Source organism: Diabrotica virgifera, chromosome 5, assembly GCF_917563875.1.
Source record: "Diabrotica virgifera virgifera chromosome 5, PGI_DIABVI_V3a".
In the NCBI taxonomy this organism is placed as follows: domain Eukaryota; kingdom Metazoa; phylum Arthropoda; class Insecta; order Coleoptera; family Chrysomelidae; genus Diabrotica; species Diabrotica virgifera.
The window spans coordinates 35,370,428-35,390,860 of NC_065447.1; the positions used below are offsets into that span (position 1 = coordinate 35,370,428).

A 20,433-nucleotide genomic window follows, 5' to 3' on the forward strand; every position below is an offset into this window, starting at 1 on the left:
TCCAAAACCTGGAAAACCAATAAATGAAGTAACATCATACAGACCAATCAGCCTGCTGCCAGTCCTTGGTAAACTCCTAGAAAAGCTACTCATAACCCGACTGACTCCCATAATAGAAGAAAACCACCTGATTCCTGAACACCAATTCGGATTCAGAAAGGATCATAGCACAATTGAACAGAAACACAGAGTAGTGGACGAAATAAATGAAGCATTTGAGCAAAAAAGTTACTGCACGACTGCTTTCTTAGATGTGAGTCAAGCTTTTGATAAGGTTTGGCATAATGGACTACTATTTAAATTAAAAAAATCACTCCCCCACACACTGTACATTATTATGGAATCCTACCTAAAAGAAAGATATTTTACTGTAAGGTATGGACAGACAACATCAGAAATCACATTGATAAAGGCAGGGGTACCACAGGGCAGTGTTCTTGGTCCACTTCTCTATCTTATGCACACAGCTGATCTTCCAGTAAGCAACCAAACAATCACAGCTTCCTTTGCAGATGATAAAGCGATAATAGTCAAACACAAAGACTCAGTCATAGCCGCAAGAATTTTCCAACAACATCTAGTGAAAATACAGGACTGGACAAGAAACTGGAGAATCAAAGTCAATGAAGTAAAATCAGTGCAGGTTACATTTACCAAATGCAGAGGTACAGTGCCACCTGTTACACTAAATGGACAAGATCTGCCTCAATCTGACAGCGTTAAGTATTTAGGGATGCACTTGGATAAAGGACTGACCTGGAGAATGCACATTTTTAACAAATGAAAACAACTTGGCTTAAAACTCAGCAAATACTACTGGCTATTGGGAAGACAGTCAAAGCTTAGTTTAAAAAACAAATTATTGGTGTATAAAGTAGCCTTAAAACCAATATGGACATATGGTGTACAACTATGGGGTACGGCTGCAAACTCAAACATAGAGATATTGGAACGCTTTCAGTCGAAGGTACTACGGACCATAACAAATGCACCTTGGTTTATACCTAACAGAGAAATCAGAGACGATCTTCAAGTAGCCACAGTAAAGGAGACAGTGAGTGAATACAGCAGCCGCTATTTGGTAAAATTAGAAAACCACCCTAATAATCTTGCACTAAACCTGCTGGATAATAGTGAGCAGACTCGGAGACTGAGGAGGTACAAACCACTGGAGCTACCACATAGGTTCTAAGCAGCAGTGAAGTGAAGTGTCGTGCGGTGCAGTGCAGTAAACTACTTACCCTTTCAGGGCACAGTTCAATAATTTAAGAGGCTAGTGGAGTCTTTGTTATCATTGGATAACAAATCCAAATTTATACTTACACCCCTTTGAACAAACAACTAACATGCTTATAATTTTTTTGTTTATTGATTGCATGTAGTGAATAACCTATAATAAAAAAAAGCTCGGCATGTAAGGTTAGGCCTGTTATTCGTCTAACCCGACTGGACTTTCACTGCTTTCTTTGTTAACTACCACATACAAATTTATGTAAAGAAAAAAGTTAGACGTCTCGTCAAAATGAAGCTACTCACTAAAAATTTGCTTTTTAGTAGTGAATGGTGAAAATAGGCCTGGGATCCCTGACTATAATGTATAAAAAAAAACAATTTATTTTTTTTTACTAAATTATAAATATTAGAAGTTTTTTGGCCATAGTGCGTTTATTAATTCAAAGTCTACCTTTCCATGCATAAAATACTGCTAAAAATACACACCGGCATCGGACCGTTCGGCAGTTTTTGCTCCTGCTATCATTCTCCGCCGATGCCGAGACGATCTGACCGGTCCGGGTCGAATGTTTTTAAGCGGTGCGCGGTGGCTCATTTATTTTCATGTATAGCAAAATCTGCCGATTCTTCAAAGCTGAGCCGAACGGTCTGAGCCGCTTCAATGCGCGTCCTCCTTTATGCTGGGAATAACATAATAAGAAAATACATAGAAGAACAAAAGTAGAGGACCTAAAGGCACGTATCCACTATGTTCGCAAACCTCTTGCGCTCCGCGCTCCCTTCAACTGCTCCAATGGACACGGCATGCGCTCCTCTACATATAAATCGCCACCGATTGGAGCGCTGAGGCCGAGCGCCGAGCGCGAACGTATCCTCTGTGTGGAGCTGCTGCAGCGAGCGCGGACCGCAAGAGGTTCGCAAACATAGTGGGTACGTGCCTTAATACAATGCGCTGCTTCATTGAAGTGGTCTTGGGCAGGACATGTTGCCGGACAAGATGATATCAGGTGGAGTAAACGCATTGTACAGTGGCAACCTGGATGACATAAGAGAGGTGTGGGTCGAATTTCAAAAAGATGGCTAGTCGATGTGATAGAAAAGGCGGGAAGACAATGACACTAGGTAGGAAGAGACAAATTAAAATGGGAAACGCTAGTCTCCCGGTTTTATTTTCTAACAATTGTTTTATCATAAAACCCAGTAGCTTTTAATACTAATGCAAGCAAGCAATAGTGATTTAACCCAGCCTAACAGACTTGCTCACCTCTTGAGAATGACATTCGGGTGATACAATTCATTGGGCGAGGAGGATTAACTCCCGTAAGCAGGAATCACTCCACCCCGCTTCAGTGCTCCAGACCATCCACTTCCCCCCGATAGCACTCTGATGCGATATAGGGGCTCTCAATCAGCAAAGTGTTTATCATATGAGAGTCCTGGGTACACGGACTCCCACATGAAATCTTACCGCGATCAATGCAGGCCAGCGTGAGGAGCTCTATCCCCGCTATCTCTAGTGACTTATCTTCGATCTGTATTGCTTACTCGGGCGCAGAGTCCCCGCTCTGGGCTACGTCCAGTTCGGTGACTCGGCGCTCGAGGATGTGGGGCCTTGTTGCCCGTTTTTTGGGTTTTGTTAATATTTTTTATGGCTTTCGCCTACTGTTAATGTTTTATTGATCTTTTTAGTGGCCAAAGCCGTTTTTTTATTTTTTTTTTATTTTTTTTTGCGGGGTGTTTGAAAAGTATAAAAATCAACATTGATAAATATGCGATGCCAAAAGTGAGCAACGTTGTCTTCTTTTGATAGAGCTACGATTATCTAGCCTTTATTATATATTTACTAATATTTGCTGTTTGGGTCTTCTGTGTTTCCATCTATGGTACACATCATACCTTAATATCTCTTGCAGGATCCGGTTTAGGTGGTCTTCTAGCTCAGCAAATTTTGTTCTGGTTTTTTCTTCCACCATATCCAGTACTATTATTTGTTTTAGGTCTCTAAATAAGAACCGTTCGGCGACGTATCTGGGCACGTATGCAGCTTCTCTGAGGCAGTTGTTGTGTGCCGCTTGTATATTCTTTTTGTTACTTTGACTTGTGTGACCCCATGCAAGAGATGCGTATGTAATTATTAGCAGTATAATGCTATTTATCAGTCTTAATTTTGTTTTCACGGCTAATTTGCGTCTTCTTCCTGTGAGCCCTCTTATTGCCGCTCTGGTCACTGCTGTTTTCTGGACTGTTGCCTTGACATGTGATGTGAATGTTAGACCTTCAGTGTCCATTGTGACTCCTAAATATTTAGCTTCGTTTTGCCATTCGATGGGTCTGTCTTGCAATGTTAGCTGTTCTTCTAAGTTTTCTCTTCTCTTTTTGAAGATAACGGCTTGGGTCTTATCTGGATTTATTGCTATTTTCCATTGGATACTCCATTCTTCTATTGTATCCAATGCCGTCTGTAGATTTCTTACAGCTATATCCAGGTTCATGTGTTTTGCAGCAATTACAGTGTCGTCTGCATAAAGGCTGATTAATGTTCCGGCTGCTGTACTTGCGCCGGAACATCTGCTGGCGCAAGTACAGCAGATGTACTTGGAACATCTGCTGTATATATGCTATACAGAAGGGGTGATAAAACTGCCCCCTGTGGTACTCCAGCTTCCGGGATTCCGTGTTCTGATCTGGTCCTATCCGGACCCTGAACCTCCGGTCGCATAGGTACGAGGAGATGAGTTTCGTCGTGGCCCCGCTGTATCCATAATCTCTCATTTTGTATGTCAGTCCTTGATGCCAGACTTTAATATTAATGAGTCGCGACTAATATTCATGCAAAAATTTCAGCATTATTAGATATAGGTATTTTAATTTGTTTACCTTTATTTTTCAAGTATAACATATTCCATATATTTTGACACGTGCAATTGTTAGAATATATAAGAGATAAGACCAAAAAATTGTTTCCACTCTTTAATAATTACTTATTAGCATATTAGTCTACATAGGCGCCAGCAAGGCCACCGTGACATGTTCAAATCTGATGGGCAAACTCAACGTTTTCTTAGGGATTTGTGGCTGATGTGGATTTCGATCCGAGTGGTCAAAAAATTGTTATAAACAATTTAATTGTTTATAAATTGTTTATAAGGCCCATAAACTAAAAGAGATGAAAAAAAAGAATGTGTGTGTACTTTGTACGCACCTAAGAAGTTATACTTCTATTATATGATTATATGATTATAAACGAAATTAATATACTTTTTATTTATATTTTATTTAAATATTAAACTAATTTATGCTTACTACTTCTCAAACATTTTTATTAAAACAGTGCCAAAAATTAAAATAATAAAAGAATAAAACACACACAAACACATTAAAAATGCCACAAATGATTTCTGAACATTAATTGTCGGAATTTTTTTTAACTAAATACGTATTTTCTGAAAATAAAATTATATAATAAATATACTTACAATCATAAAATGTATAAAAAAAAAATAAAAAAATAAAAGTTTGTATTGGGATTCGAACCAACTTACCAGCGCGGCTGGTATTGGCGTTGTACCAGCATTAAACGCTTCGCCACGGAGACAGTGTGTCATTATGTGCGAAGATCGACTAACTAAAGGGATTAAACTTTTGACATTTTTGAATTATGTAAATCAAATTATTTTGATTTTGAATTGAAATGATTTAGAATTGAAAAAATACAACAAAACATAGAGTAAGAAAACAATATATTAGGTGAATATTGATAGAAATTATAAATAGAAATTAGAATAGGTAGGTACCTATGATACATTTACAATTATTACGTACCTGTTGCTTTAAAAACTATTTAAAAATCACTACAATTATAAACTTCTTTGTTTCTGTCCTCACAACAATAAAACTAATATATTATACATTTGTTTACCTTCATATTGAACAATTATTATTTATTATTGACAGATCATTTCAACACCCAATCAGAGCCCGTATAACGACTAATAAATTTCGCAATCACTTGCATCGTGCAAAGTGGCTATGTTCAAATATCATAACAAAATTTGATCAACTATTTTTAAAACACTTACTAGTGTAAGATTCTTTAGCTTTGAATAAGCGAGATCGTAGATCGTCCCGGTTGATTGTTGTTATCCACAGTTCTCTACGCCTTCGAGCTAATAGGTTTTTTAGCAGTAATTTTGCGGCACTCATACTAGTCACAGTGATAGGCTTTCACATTCGCATGCAACAATCATCTCCTTTATGTTAATAAGTCCAAAAATATAATATGAAAACTATTTAAAAAGGCAGTATAACCATTAACTAACTTTTTGTTTGTTGTTTCTCTTCCTACAAATTTTAAAACGCAACAACCATACATAATCAAACCATAGTCCCACAGCTGTGCCACAGCTGCCATATTGGATAATTTTTGTCATGTCATTTGAGCATCCAATCAGAACAAAGTTGTAATGCGACTTCACCGGGATCAAAAGTTTTAATCGTATTAAAATTCACCCTCATATCGCGCGTAAAGAAGTATAACTTCAAAAAATTCAAATAAAATGTATTCCTTTAAAAAACCAAGAAAATAGCGTTTACTAAACTTACATAAATCCAACAATTAGAACTTAATAAGATATTGTAAAATTAGTGCATAATGCAAACTGCAAAATAAGTATTTTTCGAAGCTTTTTCGATCGTAACTAACTCGGCTTCTCCGCATGCAAATGAGCGTTACAAAATCCGATTTTAAAGCTTAATTCATATACTTCCAAACAAAGTTTGCAAAATTACTTTATCTTTATTTGTGTTAAAATTATACCCATTTGAAGTTATAATTTTATTAAAAAAAATTGTACATTATTTTGTTTATAAGGGTTTTTAGCAAATTTGAGCAGTATACATTTATACTTCTATTAACAATAGTGATAGTAGAGTTCGAAAGGAACATTGTGAACATAGGAAAGTGTTTGCAGGTTTATTTTTGGCCAAGATATCGATATTTTAATAGCGCGCTCTGAGGCGCAAGATCGACTCACAGTGAAAAGATTCGTACAAATTATACTTTATACGTTATCTTACTTTTTGATTTTTGAAGATCCTAATACAGTTTTATCATCTAATTCTTATAATTAAATCATCATACAGTGCCCCGTATCATCTTTCATTTTATTATCTTTCTTTAGTTTTTCTTTATTTTTTGTACTAAATGAGACAAAACAATATGTAAAACTAAGATTTCAGAAACATAACTAAAAAGGAAATTGTTCTTACTTACTAATACTATTTTTACAAACATTTTCTTTCATGTTTTTGTATCTAGATATACAGGAAATCTCAGCTTTTTTACATCTACATAAGTTTTTAGTGCAATTTTTTCAGTTACATGGTGGTACTTAGTCTGTCCATGGAGGTATTAAAATTTAAAGTTTTTGTGGCTTCAGAGTCTCATTATCTATATATCTCCCAAAAAAGAGCATTTTTCCAAAATTTTAGAAAACATTTTTTTTACTATAATTATTAGAATGGGTTTTTGTCGAAAAATAAACATTTTCAATGGCAAATAATTCGAAAATTATTGACTTAGTTAAAAAACTCTGTAGAACAAAAGTTGCTTACAATTAGTCAATTTATTCATTTTCAAACTTATTTTAAACGCGCGTTTTTCACCCCTGATGAGGGGTGACTGTCACCCCCCAAGTAAAAGCAACCAAAGGCACAAGTTCAACTTTGAAGTGGAGGGTAAGTAGAACCCAGAGGCGAAGCTACCGCCGTATCAGCCGTATCAATTATACGGGGCCCCCGACATTCAGGGTCCACGGCGCGTGTCGAAACAAGTTCCATTTAAAAAAATTGAACAAAATATTCTACAATTTCATTCTTAAAACGCTTTGAAACAGTGTGTATTGTTTGGGTATATTTTGCTGTAATCTATTATTTATCGATATTGTATTTATTTATATAAATTTCTACAGAATTTAAGGTATTTCTTCTTCAAGGTAACAACTGGTTAGAGCAAATTATATTGACTTTATTCTCACATATATTGCATGTGGGATACCAGAGGGTTCAGTATTGGATCCTCTACTTTTTCTTATATTTATAAATGACATCACTAATTTAAAAATCGATAGAAACATTTTTCTTTTTGCTGATGATATGAGTATCACTTGGAGCAACTCAAATATTGCAACTCTTCATGCAGCTATAGTTTCTGATCTACTTACGATAAAAACCTGGTCCGATCTTAATTTACTCTCTTTTGAGGTGGATAAGACAGTAGCAGTATTCAAATCCTTGCTTCTTAATAACATCCAGATTAGTACCGTTGATTCTGTAAAATTTCTTGGCATTTTTTTAAACAGCAAACCTCAATGGTCCCTTCTTATCGGTTTGTTAAATAAAAAACTAGCCTCACCTTTCTGTGCAGTAAGATCTCGAAGTAAATCTATTTAGTATCTTCCAAAATAACATATTTTTTTTGTTCGAGTCTCATCTTTGATATGGTCTTCCTTTTTGGGGTTCCAGTACAGCTGCCGAATCCGATATTATTTTTAAATTACAAAAAAGAGCAATAAGGTATCTGTTTGGATACCTTATTGACGCTCAATACACCAATACATTGCAGAAGCTACTTCAAAGATCACGGAATTTTAACACTTCCTTCTATATTCTAGAAACTGTTTGCTTAATTTGTAAACACCTAAGTACATGTCTTTCCAGACCTAATCATGACTACTCCACCAGAAATTCAACCCTTGATGTCTCTTTATCGATCCCGTCCACTGAGTTATACTGCAACATCTTTCCCCAAGTTCAGTAAAATTACAAAAGCCTATCGATCTGAAAGACCATATTATTCTGTAGAAGAGTTTCTATGAATAACTAAGAAAGTACAGTTACCCTTATGTACAAGTAGATAACTAAAGTATTTTTATCTAACAATAAAACACTGAAAACGTTTGTTTTCTAACTTTCGAATCCATCAATTATTTAAAGTATTTTTATCTATATTTGGGTGTGATACGGAGAACTTATTAGTTGCTTGGTTGTATTATGGTTACTAAGGTTGTATTATGAAATTTGCAATTTATTTAAATTTTGCAATAGATTGTTTTTGTTTTAGTTTATTATCTTTTATTTTGTAATATTGAAAATTTATGTAATTTCAGTAAACTGTATTTGTTGTTGTTTTTTTCCTGCTCATTGTAAGCTTTGTCCATAAAATGGTAAAATTTTCAGTGACAATAAAGTACATTTATTTCTATTCTATTCTATACAGGGCCGGCGATAACGGGCCTGCTAGGGATGCACTGTAGGCGGGCGCCCCTGTTTGGGGGCGCCAGAATGAGCTTTTTTTTCTGCTGGTGTTATGCAAAATACTAAAATAGAAAAGCTCATTTTCTAAATGTGGTTTAAATTCGTCATAATATCCTAATCTGTGTTTGTTAGTTTTGCATATCACACATGTAAAATATACAAAAATATGCAATGCCGCATAGAATTCTTACCATTTAGTAATATAATTTATTGGTCAAAGATATCATATTTCAACCAAACAACTTTGCTTTTAATGAGAATGATTTGTTTATTTTTTTTAAATTTCTTGCAAGTTGTTAGTTTTGTAACAGTACATTCTTTCACGGTTTTTGCTCTAAATTTTAAAGAACCGCTTGGATTGACATGAAATTTGGCATACGCATAGCTTACATGTCAAAGAAAAAAAGTGATATTGTGCCGATGTGTGCTTTTGCTCTGGGGGTGACTTTCACCCCCTCTTGGGGGTGAAAAAATATGTGTCCAAAATAAGTCCGGAAATGGGTAAACTGACTAATTTTAAGTAACTTTTGTTCTATAGAGCTTTTTCGCCAAGTCAACACTTTCCGAGTTATTTGCGAGTGAATATGTTCATTTTTCAACAAAATAACCACATTTTTAGACGGTTTTTCGCAAATAACTCAAAAAGAAAATATTTTGACGAAAAAAGTTTCTTAACAAAAATATAGCCTGTAAAAAAGAAAAAAAATTGGGTACGCGTTAGGCCTCTGGACCTCGTACAACTAGAGTTATAGCCAATGAAATATATATTCATATTCACCAAATTTCAAATAGAATATTTCGACGTGAAATATCCAAAAAAGTAAGCACTTTTTGGGGAAAACCCAATATAACTTTTTTAAAGTGCTTAAAAAAAGCTTTATTTCTGTATTTATAAAAAGTTTGTAGCATTAAATTTAAGCAAGTTACGCTCAAAATAAAGTTGGTCCCTTTTGTTTTGGCAAAAAAAATCGGGGAGACCACCCCCTAATTAGCAACTTAAATAAAATTAATCGTTACCGCTCCACAAACTAGTTTAATTATGTTGAATTTATATGATCTGTAAGTTTCATCGATTCAAAGTGCTTATTTTTGAAAAAAATTGGATTTAAAATAAAATTTTTAAAAATTTTAATTTGGAAAATATGCTTTTTTTCAAAATAACTTAAAAATTGTAAGAGATACCAAAAATCTTGAAAAACAAAAAAGTCAGCATTGCTTTTCTGAATATCATGTATTTTTTTGTTTCTCTGTTAAACAAAAATTGATTAAGATTTGGTGTTTCTAAATTTGCATACATTCGTGATCAGTGATTCGTTCAACCCCTTTTAACTACAGCTCTTTCAAAAATAAGGACTTTGAGCCGATGAAACTTACAGATCATATAAACAAAACATACACGAGTCAAGAAACTTATAAAGTCGTAACGATTAAGTTCATTTGAGATATTAATTAGGGGGTGATTTTCCCGATTTTTTTACCAAAAAAAAGGGACTAACTTTATTTTGAGCGTAACTTGTTTATTTTTGATACTAGAAATTGTTTTTATAAAACAAAAATAAAGCTTTTTTTAAACACTTATAAGTTGTAATGAGTTTTCCCCGAAATATGCTTCATTTTTGGTTATTTCACGTTAAAGTATTCCATTTGGAATTTGAAGAAAATGAACCTATTTTTCATTAGCTATAACTCTGCTTCTCCTAGGTATAGAGGCGTGATATATACACCATTTTTTTTTTATTTTTCACAGGCTATATTTCTGCTAAGAATATTTTTTCGACAAAATACTTAATATTTGAGATATTCGCGAAAAGCCGTCTAAAAGCGTGGTTATTTTGTTGAAAAAATGAACATATTCACTGGCAAATAACTCGAAAAGTATTGACTTAGTGAAAAAACTCTAGAACAAAAGTTACTTAAAATTAGTCAGTTTATCCATTTCCGGTCTTACTTTGGACGAATTTTTTTTCACCCCCAAGAGGGGTGCACAGGGCAAAAGCACATATCGGCACATTATCACTTTTTTTCTTTGACTTGTTAGCTATGTGTATGCCAAATTTCATGTCAATACAAGCGGTTCTTTAAAATTTAGAGGTTTTGCAATATTTTACCGTTAAAGAACGTAGGTACTATCATGAGAGGAAATGAATATGATTTCTAAATAGTAAAATAAACAAGATTGTGATAGGTACTGCTTTCTTGCCGCCTGCCTGTCTAATTTAAGTATTAAGTACCTATTAATAGGTATCAAGTTAAGTATTAATCCCATAAAAACATAATATTTAAAATAAAGATTTTATATAAAATTTAGTTTAGTCCTTTTTAGATTTAATATTATTTCATGTGATTATAATACAGAATAGATTGTCAGTTGTACTCTGAAGTTAAAGAATCTAGTGTTGCATTCAATTAATATAAAATTATATTTGTTATATTTTTATTGTAAAAAGTACTCAGTACTATTATTAAATTACGGTTTCACATTAGTGCAGAAGCATAACATTGAGGTTTTAAAGTTATTATTTTTATTTAGGTAGTGGAATAAAATTGGATCCAAAAAAAATTATCTGGGGCACAAATCGTGTACCACTCCAGGTTACGCAGTATGACCGGTTTGATCTTTGGACATGTGGGTCTCACTGTTCCATTAGAACTTACATAATGTCCCCGAGCTCCGAGGCTGGGGTTGTACCATTGTATAACTAGACCAACAAACTTGTGTAGATAAACAACGGTTGTACTAAGGTTATCTGTGTGTATGTGTGTTGGATAGAGCGGCGCTTGTGATAGTTTTGCAGGCGGGCACCTTATACCCTAGCGCCGGCACTGATTCTATACAAACGTTTTTGCTGCGTTTGTTAATAATTTTTTTTAGCACTATCCCTTATCAGTCGTGGAAAAGGGTCCCGCGACAATCTGTGATTGGGGACCCCTGTGGGGCTAGCTACGCCACTGGTAGAACCTAAATCCTAATTTTCGCGCAATTCGGAGCTGACCCTGAAATTACAATCCAATATGGTCATTTACTGGGTTAATAGTGAAATAGAAAACAAATGACTCAATTTTAATAATTTACTAAATTTTAATTTTTTTATCTGTAGTTACTTCTTACCTTGTAATTAATATTTATATATTAAGAATAATGAAATATTTTTGCCTAGATTAGCTAAATTTTCGTTTAGTTTGAAAAGCGCGTCAGTCAAACTTAATAAGTAAACAGATAAACAATAATATTAGAATAATGTACACTTCAGCACTTACTCTGGGCTAATTAGCAAAATACAAGGAAAAGTTATTTACCAGCAACTTTATTGCTGGATTCGAATCTTATGATTATATGTATTAATAATATAGGTATGCAAAGTCCGTAGATAGTGTGCTACTTTTTTTATAAACAAAATGGCGCCCGAAAATCGTGTTTTTTTCAATTATTGCACTATAACTCCAATGATCTTAACTTTACACCACAAACACCCAAATAAAAATTCACCGTAATTAAATTCTGCATATAGACGTGTTTTTCCCGAATTACTTCGACGAAAATTTTCTTCGGAAAATGCGGGCTTTTGCAACAAAATCTTTAATTTTCAACTAAAATTTTACATAAGTAATTGTCTATCAATAATTAAATATCTTGGTAATATAAAAGCTCTTTTCGTATAGATCATAATTCCAGAATCCGATAGAAATGGAATGAACAGTTTAACAACAATTGAATTGTTAGTTAAAAGTTTACGGTCGCTATAATAACCACAATAATTATGATACATAAGAATAACTATGATTTTTGTATAAAAAGACACTGTACCTATCTAATGTACTTTACAGAATTGAAATTGGACTATTTAAGCGGCCTCAGGAATATTTTAAAATTACAAACAATTTTTGGTTTATAAACAAATAGAATATCTCGGAAAATATTAAAATAAATTAAATCGTGAGAACGGTATTGGAGAAAAAAGCGGCAGGGCGCTTCTTTTAAAAGAAAAAACGTTTAATTGTGATTAGCGGTTTCTGAGATACAACCGATCAATATTGACCGGCATTTACGGCAAAGATATAAACAATATGATCATAATTTTCGAACTATCACCTTTTTATTTTTGTCCTCTTTCTCCACACCAATTTTTATATCTTTAAAATACTTATAACATATATTATTATAATAAAAACTATCGATATTACGACTGAAAATTGCCAAAAATAGTTGAATTCCAATGAAAAATTAGGTTGAAAAAAAAATGTAATCTCAAAGTTCAAAATCGGTATAGGTATGTTAAAAAATGCATTTTCTTGGTTTCCCATGGAGCAATTTTCTTCATTCTTTTTTGTTCCCAAGTAACTCGAGTGGAGCCATCGAACTAACATATTATTATATATTAAATGTCAATATTAAATATCAAACTTGCTTTTGTTTTGTTATAATAGATTAATTTACTTATAAGAAAAGAAAACTACAAATTTTTCCAGTTGTATACTTTTTTTAGATAAATTTACTACAAGTGTACCTTTTAACGTTAAAAACACAAATATTCTCTTTTGAAAGCTGTATAATTATTTAAACAATCTTTATTTAAACAAATTAAAAATTTTTGTTTTAATAAATAAACTAATTTATTATAACAAAACAAAAGCAAGTTTGACATTTAATACTGCATTAGTTAGATGGCTCTACGCGAGTTAATTGGAAACAAAAAAAAAGAATGAAGAAAATTGCTCGCTGGAAAGCCGAGAAAATGCATTTTTTAACGTATACCGATTTTGAACTTTGAGATTACATTTTCTCCAACCTAATCTTTGATTGGAATTTTCCTATTTTTTGCAATTTTCACTCGTAATATCGATAGTTTTTATTATAATAATATTTGCTATGAGCATATTAAAGATATGAAAATTGGTGTGGAGAAAGAGGACCGAAATAAAAAGGTGATGGTTCAAAAACTATGATCGTATTGATTATATTTTTGCCGTAATTGCCAGTCAACTTTGACCGGTTGTATCTCAGGAACCGGTTATCACAATTAAACGTTTTTTCTTTTATAAGAAGCGTCCTGCCGCTTATTTTCCAATACTGTTTTCGTGATTTAATTTGATTCAGTATTTCCAGAGATATTCTATTTGTTTATAAGCCAAAAAATTGTTTATCATTTTAAAATATTCCTGGGGCCGCTTAAATAGTCCAATTTCAATTCTCTAAAGTACATAAGATAGGTACGGTGTCTTTTTATATAAAAATCATAGTTATTCTTATGTATCATAATTATTGTGGTTATTATAGCGACCGTACATTTTCAATTAACAATTCAATTGTTGCTAAACTGTTCATTCAATTTCCATCGGCTTCTGGAATTATAATGTATACAAGAAGAGCTTTTATACTACCAAGTTATTTAATTATTGATGAACGACTACTTATTTAAAAGGACACCGCACACATCTTATGGAAAATATAATGCCACTCAAATTCAATAAAATTTATATGAATAGATTCGTTTTAAATTAACGGTAAATTCTTATCATTGCGCCAACTCTTAATTATGATTAATTACGGCGCAAATTGCAATTAAAGTTTATCGAAATCACATTTTTGGAGTCCATAAATGTGTCAGTTACAATCACTATTGCTCTGGCTGCTATTCAAAACAGCTTAAACCCCGCTGGGCCTAAGCGGATTAGTGAAACTAATCCGCTGATTTATGGAGTACCGATAATTTGGGTATTTTAAAATATTTATTCTCTTTCTAACTTATGTACGTACCCATTTGATTTCAGATTTATTTATATTAATTTCTGCTCTTATTGTTGAAAATACAGAGTTGACGCAATGATAAGAATTGACCGTTAATTTGAAACGAATCTATTCATATAAATTTTATTGAATTTGAGTGACATTATATTTTCCATAAGATGTGTGCGGTGTCCTTTTAATTGAAAATTAAAGATTTTGTTGGAAAAAAACCGCATTTTCCGGGGAAAAGTTTCGTCGAAGTAAATCGGGAAAAACACGTCTCTATGCAGAATTTAATTATAAATTTTTGTTTTAGTGTTTTTGGTGTAACGTTAAAATCTTTGGAGTTATAGAGCAAAAATTGAAAAAAAAAAAGATTTTCAGGCGCCATTTTGTTTATAAGAAAAGTAGCACACTATCTGCGGACTTTGCATAGCTATATTATTAATATATACAATCATAAGATTCGATTCCAGCAATGAAATTGCTGGTAAATAACTTTTCCTTGTATTTTGCTAATTAGCCCAGAGTAGTAAATATACCTTCTATAGAGCATTTTTAATAATTTTTTGTGATTTATGGTGTACAGACGACTGCAGGGAATAATTTCCTTGGATTTTATAAAAATGTAAAGTTTTTTTAGGTATATTGGCGAGAGGACCTGAACTACAAACAATGACGCATTGGACTAAATTAAACTTCATGGCAGCCTTAGGAGAAACATATAGTTCAGCCACATTCGAAGTAAAAGCAGTTCAAGCCTTACTAAAATCCAATCAAAAATTCGACGTTGTAATTCAAGAAAATTTTTTAAACGAAGCATTTGCGATATTTCACCACAAGTTTAACTGCCCATCAATTATGTTTGTGCCGACTCCGACAACATTTTTTAGTAATTACATAGTAGCCAATCCTTGGTCGCCAGCTTTTATACCGAGCATTATAGGAGAATATTCCGCCGAAATGAATTTTTGGCAGCGTCTTCGAAATACTTTTGAGCAGGTTCTTGGAGAGTATTTTATCCACCATACAGAGATTCCCATACAAAACAAAGTATTAAAGAAATACGTAAAAGGTAAGGTAAAACACTAAAATGGTCGTCAGAACTTGGGATATAAAATACACAGATTACTTAGTTTTAAAGTAAACAGGGTGTTTGGTAAATCATGGGCCATAGCTTAACCTTAGATTCCTGAGGTTAAAATAGGTCGATTTAGGCTAACTTACCTTAGTATAAAAGTTGATAATAACCGAAATACAGGGTGTCAAAGTTAAACTTTTATTTTATCTATTCTTGAATATTTCCTGACAGGCATGGGACAACAACACGCAATTTGGTATGTGGTGCTGGTACTGTACACCCTACTTAATTATGTTAAACAAACGTTTTCGGTTACTACCAGAGGCGTACGATGGGAGAACGTGAATGGTTGACCCTTCCCAAATTCTACGCCACTGGCGGAATTGCTATTTTAGTGCAATTTTTTGATTATCCAATACTTTCTATGTAAATGACATACTCTTTATTTGTAACGGTAAAGCCATTAGTTTTCGAGATATTTAAAGCTAAGAACGAAGGTGCATAATACATTAATCAAAATAAGTGTGCCTAAACTTTAAGAATTATGTGTGCCCAGTACTATAAAACTATTTGACATATCTTTATGATACTTGGCAGAAAGTGTAGGTACTGTACACCCTACTAAATTATGTTAAATAATCGTTTCTGGTTAATACCAGAGGCGTTTTATAGGGGAAAGTGAATAGTTGACGCTTCCCAAATTCTACGCCACTGATGAAACTGCTATTTTAGCATAATTTTTAGATTATCCAATACTTTTTATGCAATTAATATACTCTTCATTCGTAACGATAAAGTAATTAGTTTTAGAGATATTTGAAGTTAAAAATGAAAAGGCACACTTATTTTGATTAATGTATTATGCTCCTTCGTTTTTAGCTTCAAATAACTCGAAAACTAATGGCTTTATCGTTACGAATGAAGAGTATGTTATTTACATAGAAAGTATTGGAGAATAAAAAAATTGCACTAAAATAAAAATTCCGCTAGTGGCGTAGAATTTGGGAAGGGTCAACCATTCACGTTCCCCCGTCGTACGCCTCTGGTAGTAGCCAGAAACGTTTGTTTAACATAATTTTAGTAGGGTGTACAGTATCAGCACCACTTACCAAATTTCGTATTGTTGTCCCATGCCTGTCAGGAAATATTCAAATATAAATAAAATAAGTTTAACTTTGACACCCTGTATTTCGGTTATTATCAACTTTTGTACTAAGGTCTTCTTCTTCTTTTGCCCTTTAATTCGTCCAATTTTGAACATAGGCTTCCCCCAATTTCCTCCATTCGCTTCTCTTTAGTACTTTCTGTTTCCAGTGCGTTCCTCCTATCTTTTTAATGTCGTCTCCCCATCTCATCTGGGGTCGTCCTCTTGCTCTCTTTCCTGTCCATGGTCTCCATTGTTGTATCGTGGTATTCCACCTATTGTCCGTTTGTCTAGCGTTATGACCTGTGAAGCTCCATTTTAGCTTGGCTATATGTTGTCCTGCGTCTTTGACTTTTGTTCTATTTCTTACCCAGTTGTTTTGCTTTTTGTCTGTCAATTTTACTCCTAACATTTCTCTTTCCATGGCTCTTTGTCTCTTCATTATATTATCCATGTTTGCCTTGGTTGAGGTCCATGTTTGGCATGCGTATGTGAGAATTGGGAGTATGCACTGGTCAAACACACTTGTTTTTAAGTATTGTTGTATTTTTTTATTCTTTAGGACCCATTTTAATTTTCCAAATCCTGCCCAGGCTAATCTAATTTATTAAGGTCCTCCTCCTCCTCTATCTGTTCTCCTTCGTAAGGATGTAGTGGCGTCATGTAAGTCGTTTGACTATTTTTGTCCAGTTCTCTCTCTCCTGTGCGTGTTGTTTTGCTTCGGAGAATGAGTAACCGGTCATGTCCTTTATTTGTTCCGACCATCGTAATGCAGATCTTCCTCTGGATCTTCTGCCCTGTACGTTGCCTTCAACTATCATTCGTTCCATGCCTTCTCTTCTTCTAGTTATATGTCCAAAATATCTCAGTATATTTTGGTTAATAGTTGTGCTGAGTCTAGTTTTTATGTTAAGTTCGGCTAATATTGAATTATTTGTGCGATGTGTGGTCCATGGTATGCGCAACATTCTCCGGTAGACCCACATTTCAAATGCCATGATACGTTTTGAATCTGCTTTTTTGATGGTCCAAGTCTCTGAAGCGTAGGTGGCGATAGGAAATATTAACGCTCGGACAAGGCGTAATTTTGTGTTTTTTGTAATGTCAGTATTCTTCCATATTTTTGTGAGTTTGGCTGTTGCTGATCTGGCCATTATGATGCGCCTACGAATCTCGTCTTCGCATCCTCCACTGTTAGTAATAACGGAGCCTAAGTAATTAAATTGTCTGACCACTTCGTAACCTGCCAAGTCTCTTATCTCCGGTTGGTTGTTTCTGATTCTATCGATGATCATTACTTTGGTTTTCTGTATATTTATTTTCAAACCATATTCCGTACTCACCGTTCCTAGCCTATTCATAATTTCTTCCAGTTCTTCTGGTGAAGACGCCAATATAACAGTGTCATCAGCATAACGTAGGTTTTTTATTTTTCTTCCTCCTATCGTTGCTCCACCTTGCCATTCCTCAAAAACTTGACGCATAATGTGTTCACTATATAAGTATATTGAATAGAATGGGGGATATTATACATCTCTGCCGTACTCCAGATTTTAATTTGAAGTTTTTCGAAACCACATTATTAACTCTTACATTAGCGGTGTTATTTACATAAAGTGCTTGTAATAGATAGATTAGATGTTCTGGCGTACCTATTTCTCTTAGTATATGCCACATTTTGTCCCATTTTACGTTATCGAAGGCCTTGGAGTAGTCAACAAAGCACAAATATGTTTCTATGTTAAACTCTCGAGATTTTTCGATAATTTGACGAATATTAAGAATGTGTTCTCTTGTTCCCCTACCTGGGACGAATCCGCATTTTTCTTGGGGAATTTGCGGTAAGAGAATGGATTTTAATCTTTCATTGATTATTGTTAGAAGTACTTTGCTCGCGTGAGATATCAACGCTACTGTACGGTAATTACTGCAATCTGTCGGAGAACCTTTTTTGTATATGGGAAGAAACGTGAGTTTACCCCAGTCATTTGGCCACTTTCCGGTATTCCAGATCTGATTGCAAATTTTAAGCATTACTTCCGTCCCTAATTCTCCCATTTCTTTGAGTATTTCAGCTGTTATTCCATCCTCTCCTTGTGATTTTCTACATTTTAGCTTTTTTATTGCCGACTCTATTTCTGATTTCAATATTTGAGGTTCTTTTTCATAACTTCTTTTTTCTGTATTATGGTGTGGGTCGTTGTTAGAGAATAGTATTTCACAATATTGTTTCCACACCTCTGCGATGCCGTCTGGGTTTGTTATGGTATTTCCACTATTATCTTTGATGATCTGTGTATGTGGTTTGAATTCTCTCGCTAGATATTTGACTTTTGAGAAAAGTTCTCTAGATTCTTGGCGGTCAGCATGTTCCTCTAGTTGTTCACATATGCTTTTTATATAATTATTTTTGTCCCTTCTGCACAAGTGTTTTATAATTTTAACTATGTGTTTTATAGTTAATTATATAATATAATTATATAAGTGTTTTATAGTTGTATTTATGGTGCTTATCTCTATTACTAAGGAAAATTAGCTTAAATCGACCTATTTTAACCTCAGGAATCTAAGGTTAAGCTATGGCCCATTCTTTACCAAAAACCCTGTATATACAGCCTATGTATGGCAACATTGCTTCCCCGCTGCCCAAGAGATGCACCTGATTCGCGCCGATTCATTAAGTCATTCGTCAATCGACACTGGCAATGCAACGCATTGTCATAAGCGATGTTGCCGACTTTAGCGCTTCCTTCCGGCTATATCTCATGCAACACTAAACAGCCTGTATATAATATCGTAGGACCACGATTTGTTAGCCTGTATGTTTAAATCGGTAACAGAACCGTGCAATGACGTCATTTCGATCTCATTAGGTACGGATATGTGAATATTAACTTAAACCCATAGGCCAACAAACATCTCTTGAATGTTTTTCATTTAACCGTTATCCGGGCAACACATTTTACTTACTTAACCGGGCAACTCGGGTCCGTTGGGCCCACCACTGTTCGGTGAATGTACTATTCATATTTACCCCTATATTTCTAATACTATTTTTTCATTTTTTAGTAAAGTTAAATTTAAATTGTCTAGATTCTAGATTAATAAAAGGTGCTACTATAGTATGCGGTCTACCTTGAGGGTGCGATCTACCTGAAGGATTTGCCATATTTTCATGCCATACTTCTCTGGCTTTGAAGGCATATACTGCTTGAAACGACACCTACCTCGATACGTAACAAGTTGCTCATCTACCGTTATGTTTTTTCCTGGTAAATAGTATTTCTGAAAGATTTGTTTGTCCACACATCGCGTATTGCTGCTAATTTGTCGTTCCTTCTTCGTTCAGACCTCGTGTCCTTATCGTCAAATCGAACAAATCTTAGCAAATTTTTGAATAGTTTTAACCCCATGGTAGCTTTAAATATAGTAGGTCCATAAGACTTACTCCAAAGTATATCTACATTATGGAAGTTGGCACTCAGGTGCCCTGCAGTTAGTAGTAGTCCAATAAAGACATATAGCTCTGTAGAGTCGCAATATTTCCAGTTCTCTATCCCCAGGACTTTTTCGGCTTCTTCATTTGTACACTTCACACAAATTTCGTTCACAATTTCGTTCACAAAAAAAACAAAAGGAATCAACAGAATCATCTACACTTTGACCAGGGGCTAACATTACTTATTGCGTTTTGCTTTTATTACGTCCTGTCGGTTGTGGTTGACTCTTGCAGTTAATTCCATCCGTAGTTTCAAAAATTACACACTTTGAAATCTGGGAACTTGTAGCTGCACATTCTTCTTCATTATCACTCAATTATGCTTGCTGATCATCCTCTTCACTTTCTTCCGAAAAATGATCTTGAATTTCAGAGTCACTTTCAATGCCACCTACTTCAGGAGATTCTTCATCATTGAAATCCCATAAATTATTAGC

The 20,433-nt window shown here is 34.1% G+C and overlaps 2 protein-coding genes across 4 annotated transcripts in view; one reads left to right on the forward strand and one right to left on the reverse strand.

Annotated features, from left to right (window-relative positions):
* LOC126885674 (uncharacterized) overlaps window positions 1–20,433 on the reverse strand; it is a 228,615-nt gene that overhangs the window by 143,459 nt on the left and 64,723 nt on the right. The gene's annotated exons all lie outside the window — the stretch shown is intronic.
* Window positions 1–20,433, forward strand: part of LOC126885676 (UDP-glucosyltransferase 2-like) — a 48,946-nt gene that overhangs the window by 15,083 nt on the left and 13,430 nt on the right. For both annotated transcript variants that reach the window (XM_050652370.1, XM_050652371.1), the window contains exon 2: window positions 14,916–15,347. In XM_050652370.1, coding sequence (XP_050508327.1) covers window positions 14,916–15,347 — 432 coding nt within the window. The remainder of the gene's footprint in view (window positions 1–14,915; window positions 15,348–20,433) is intronic.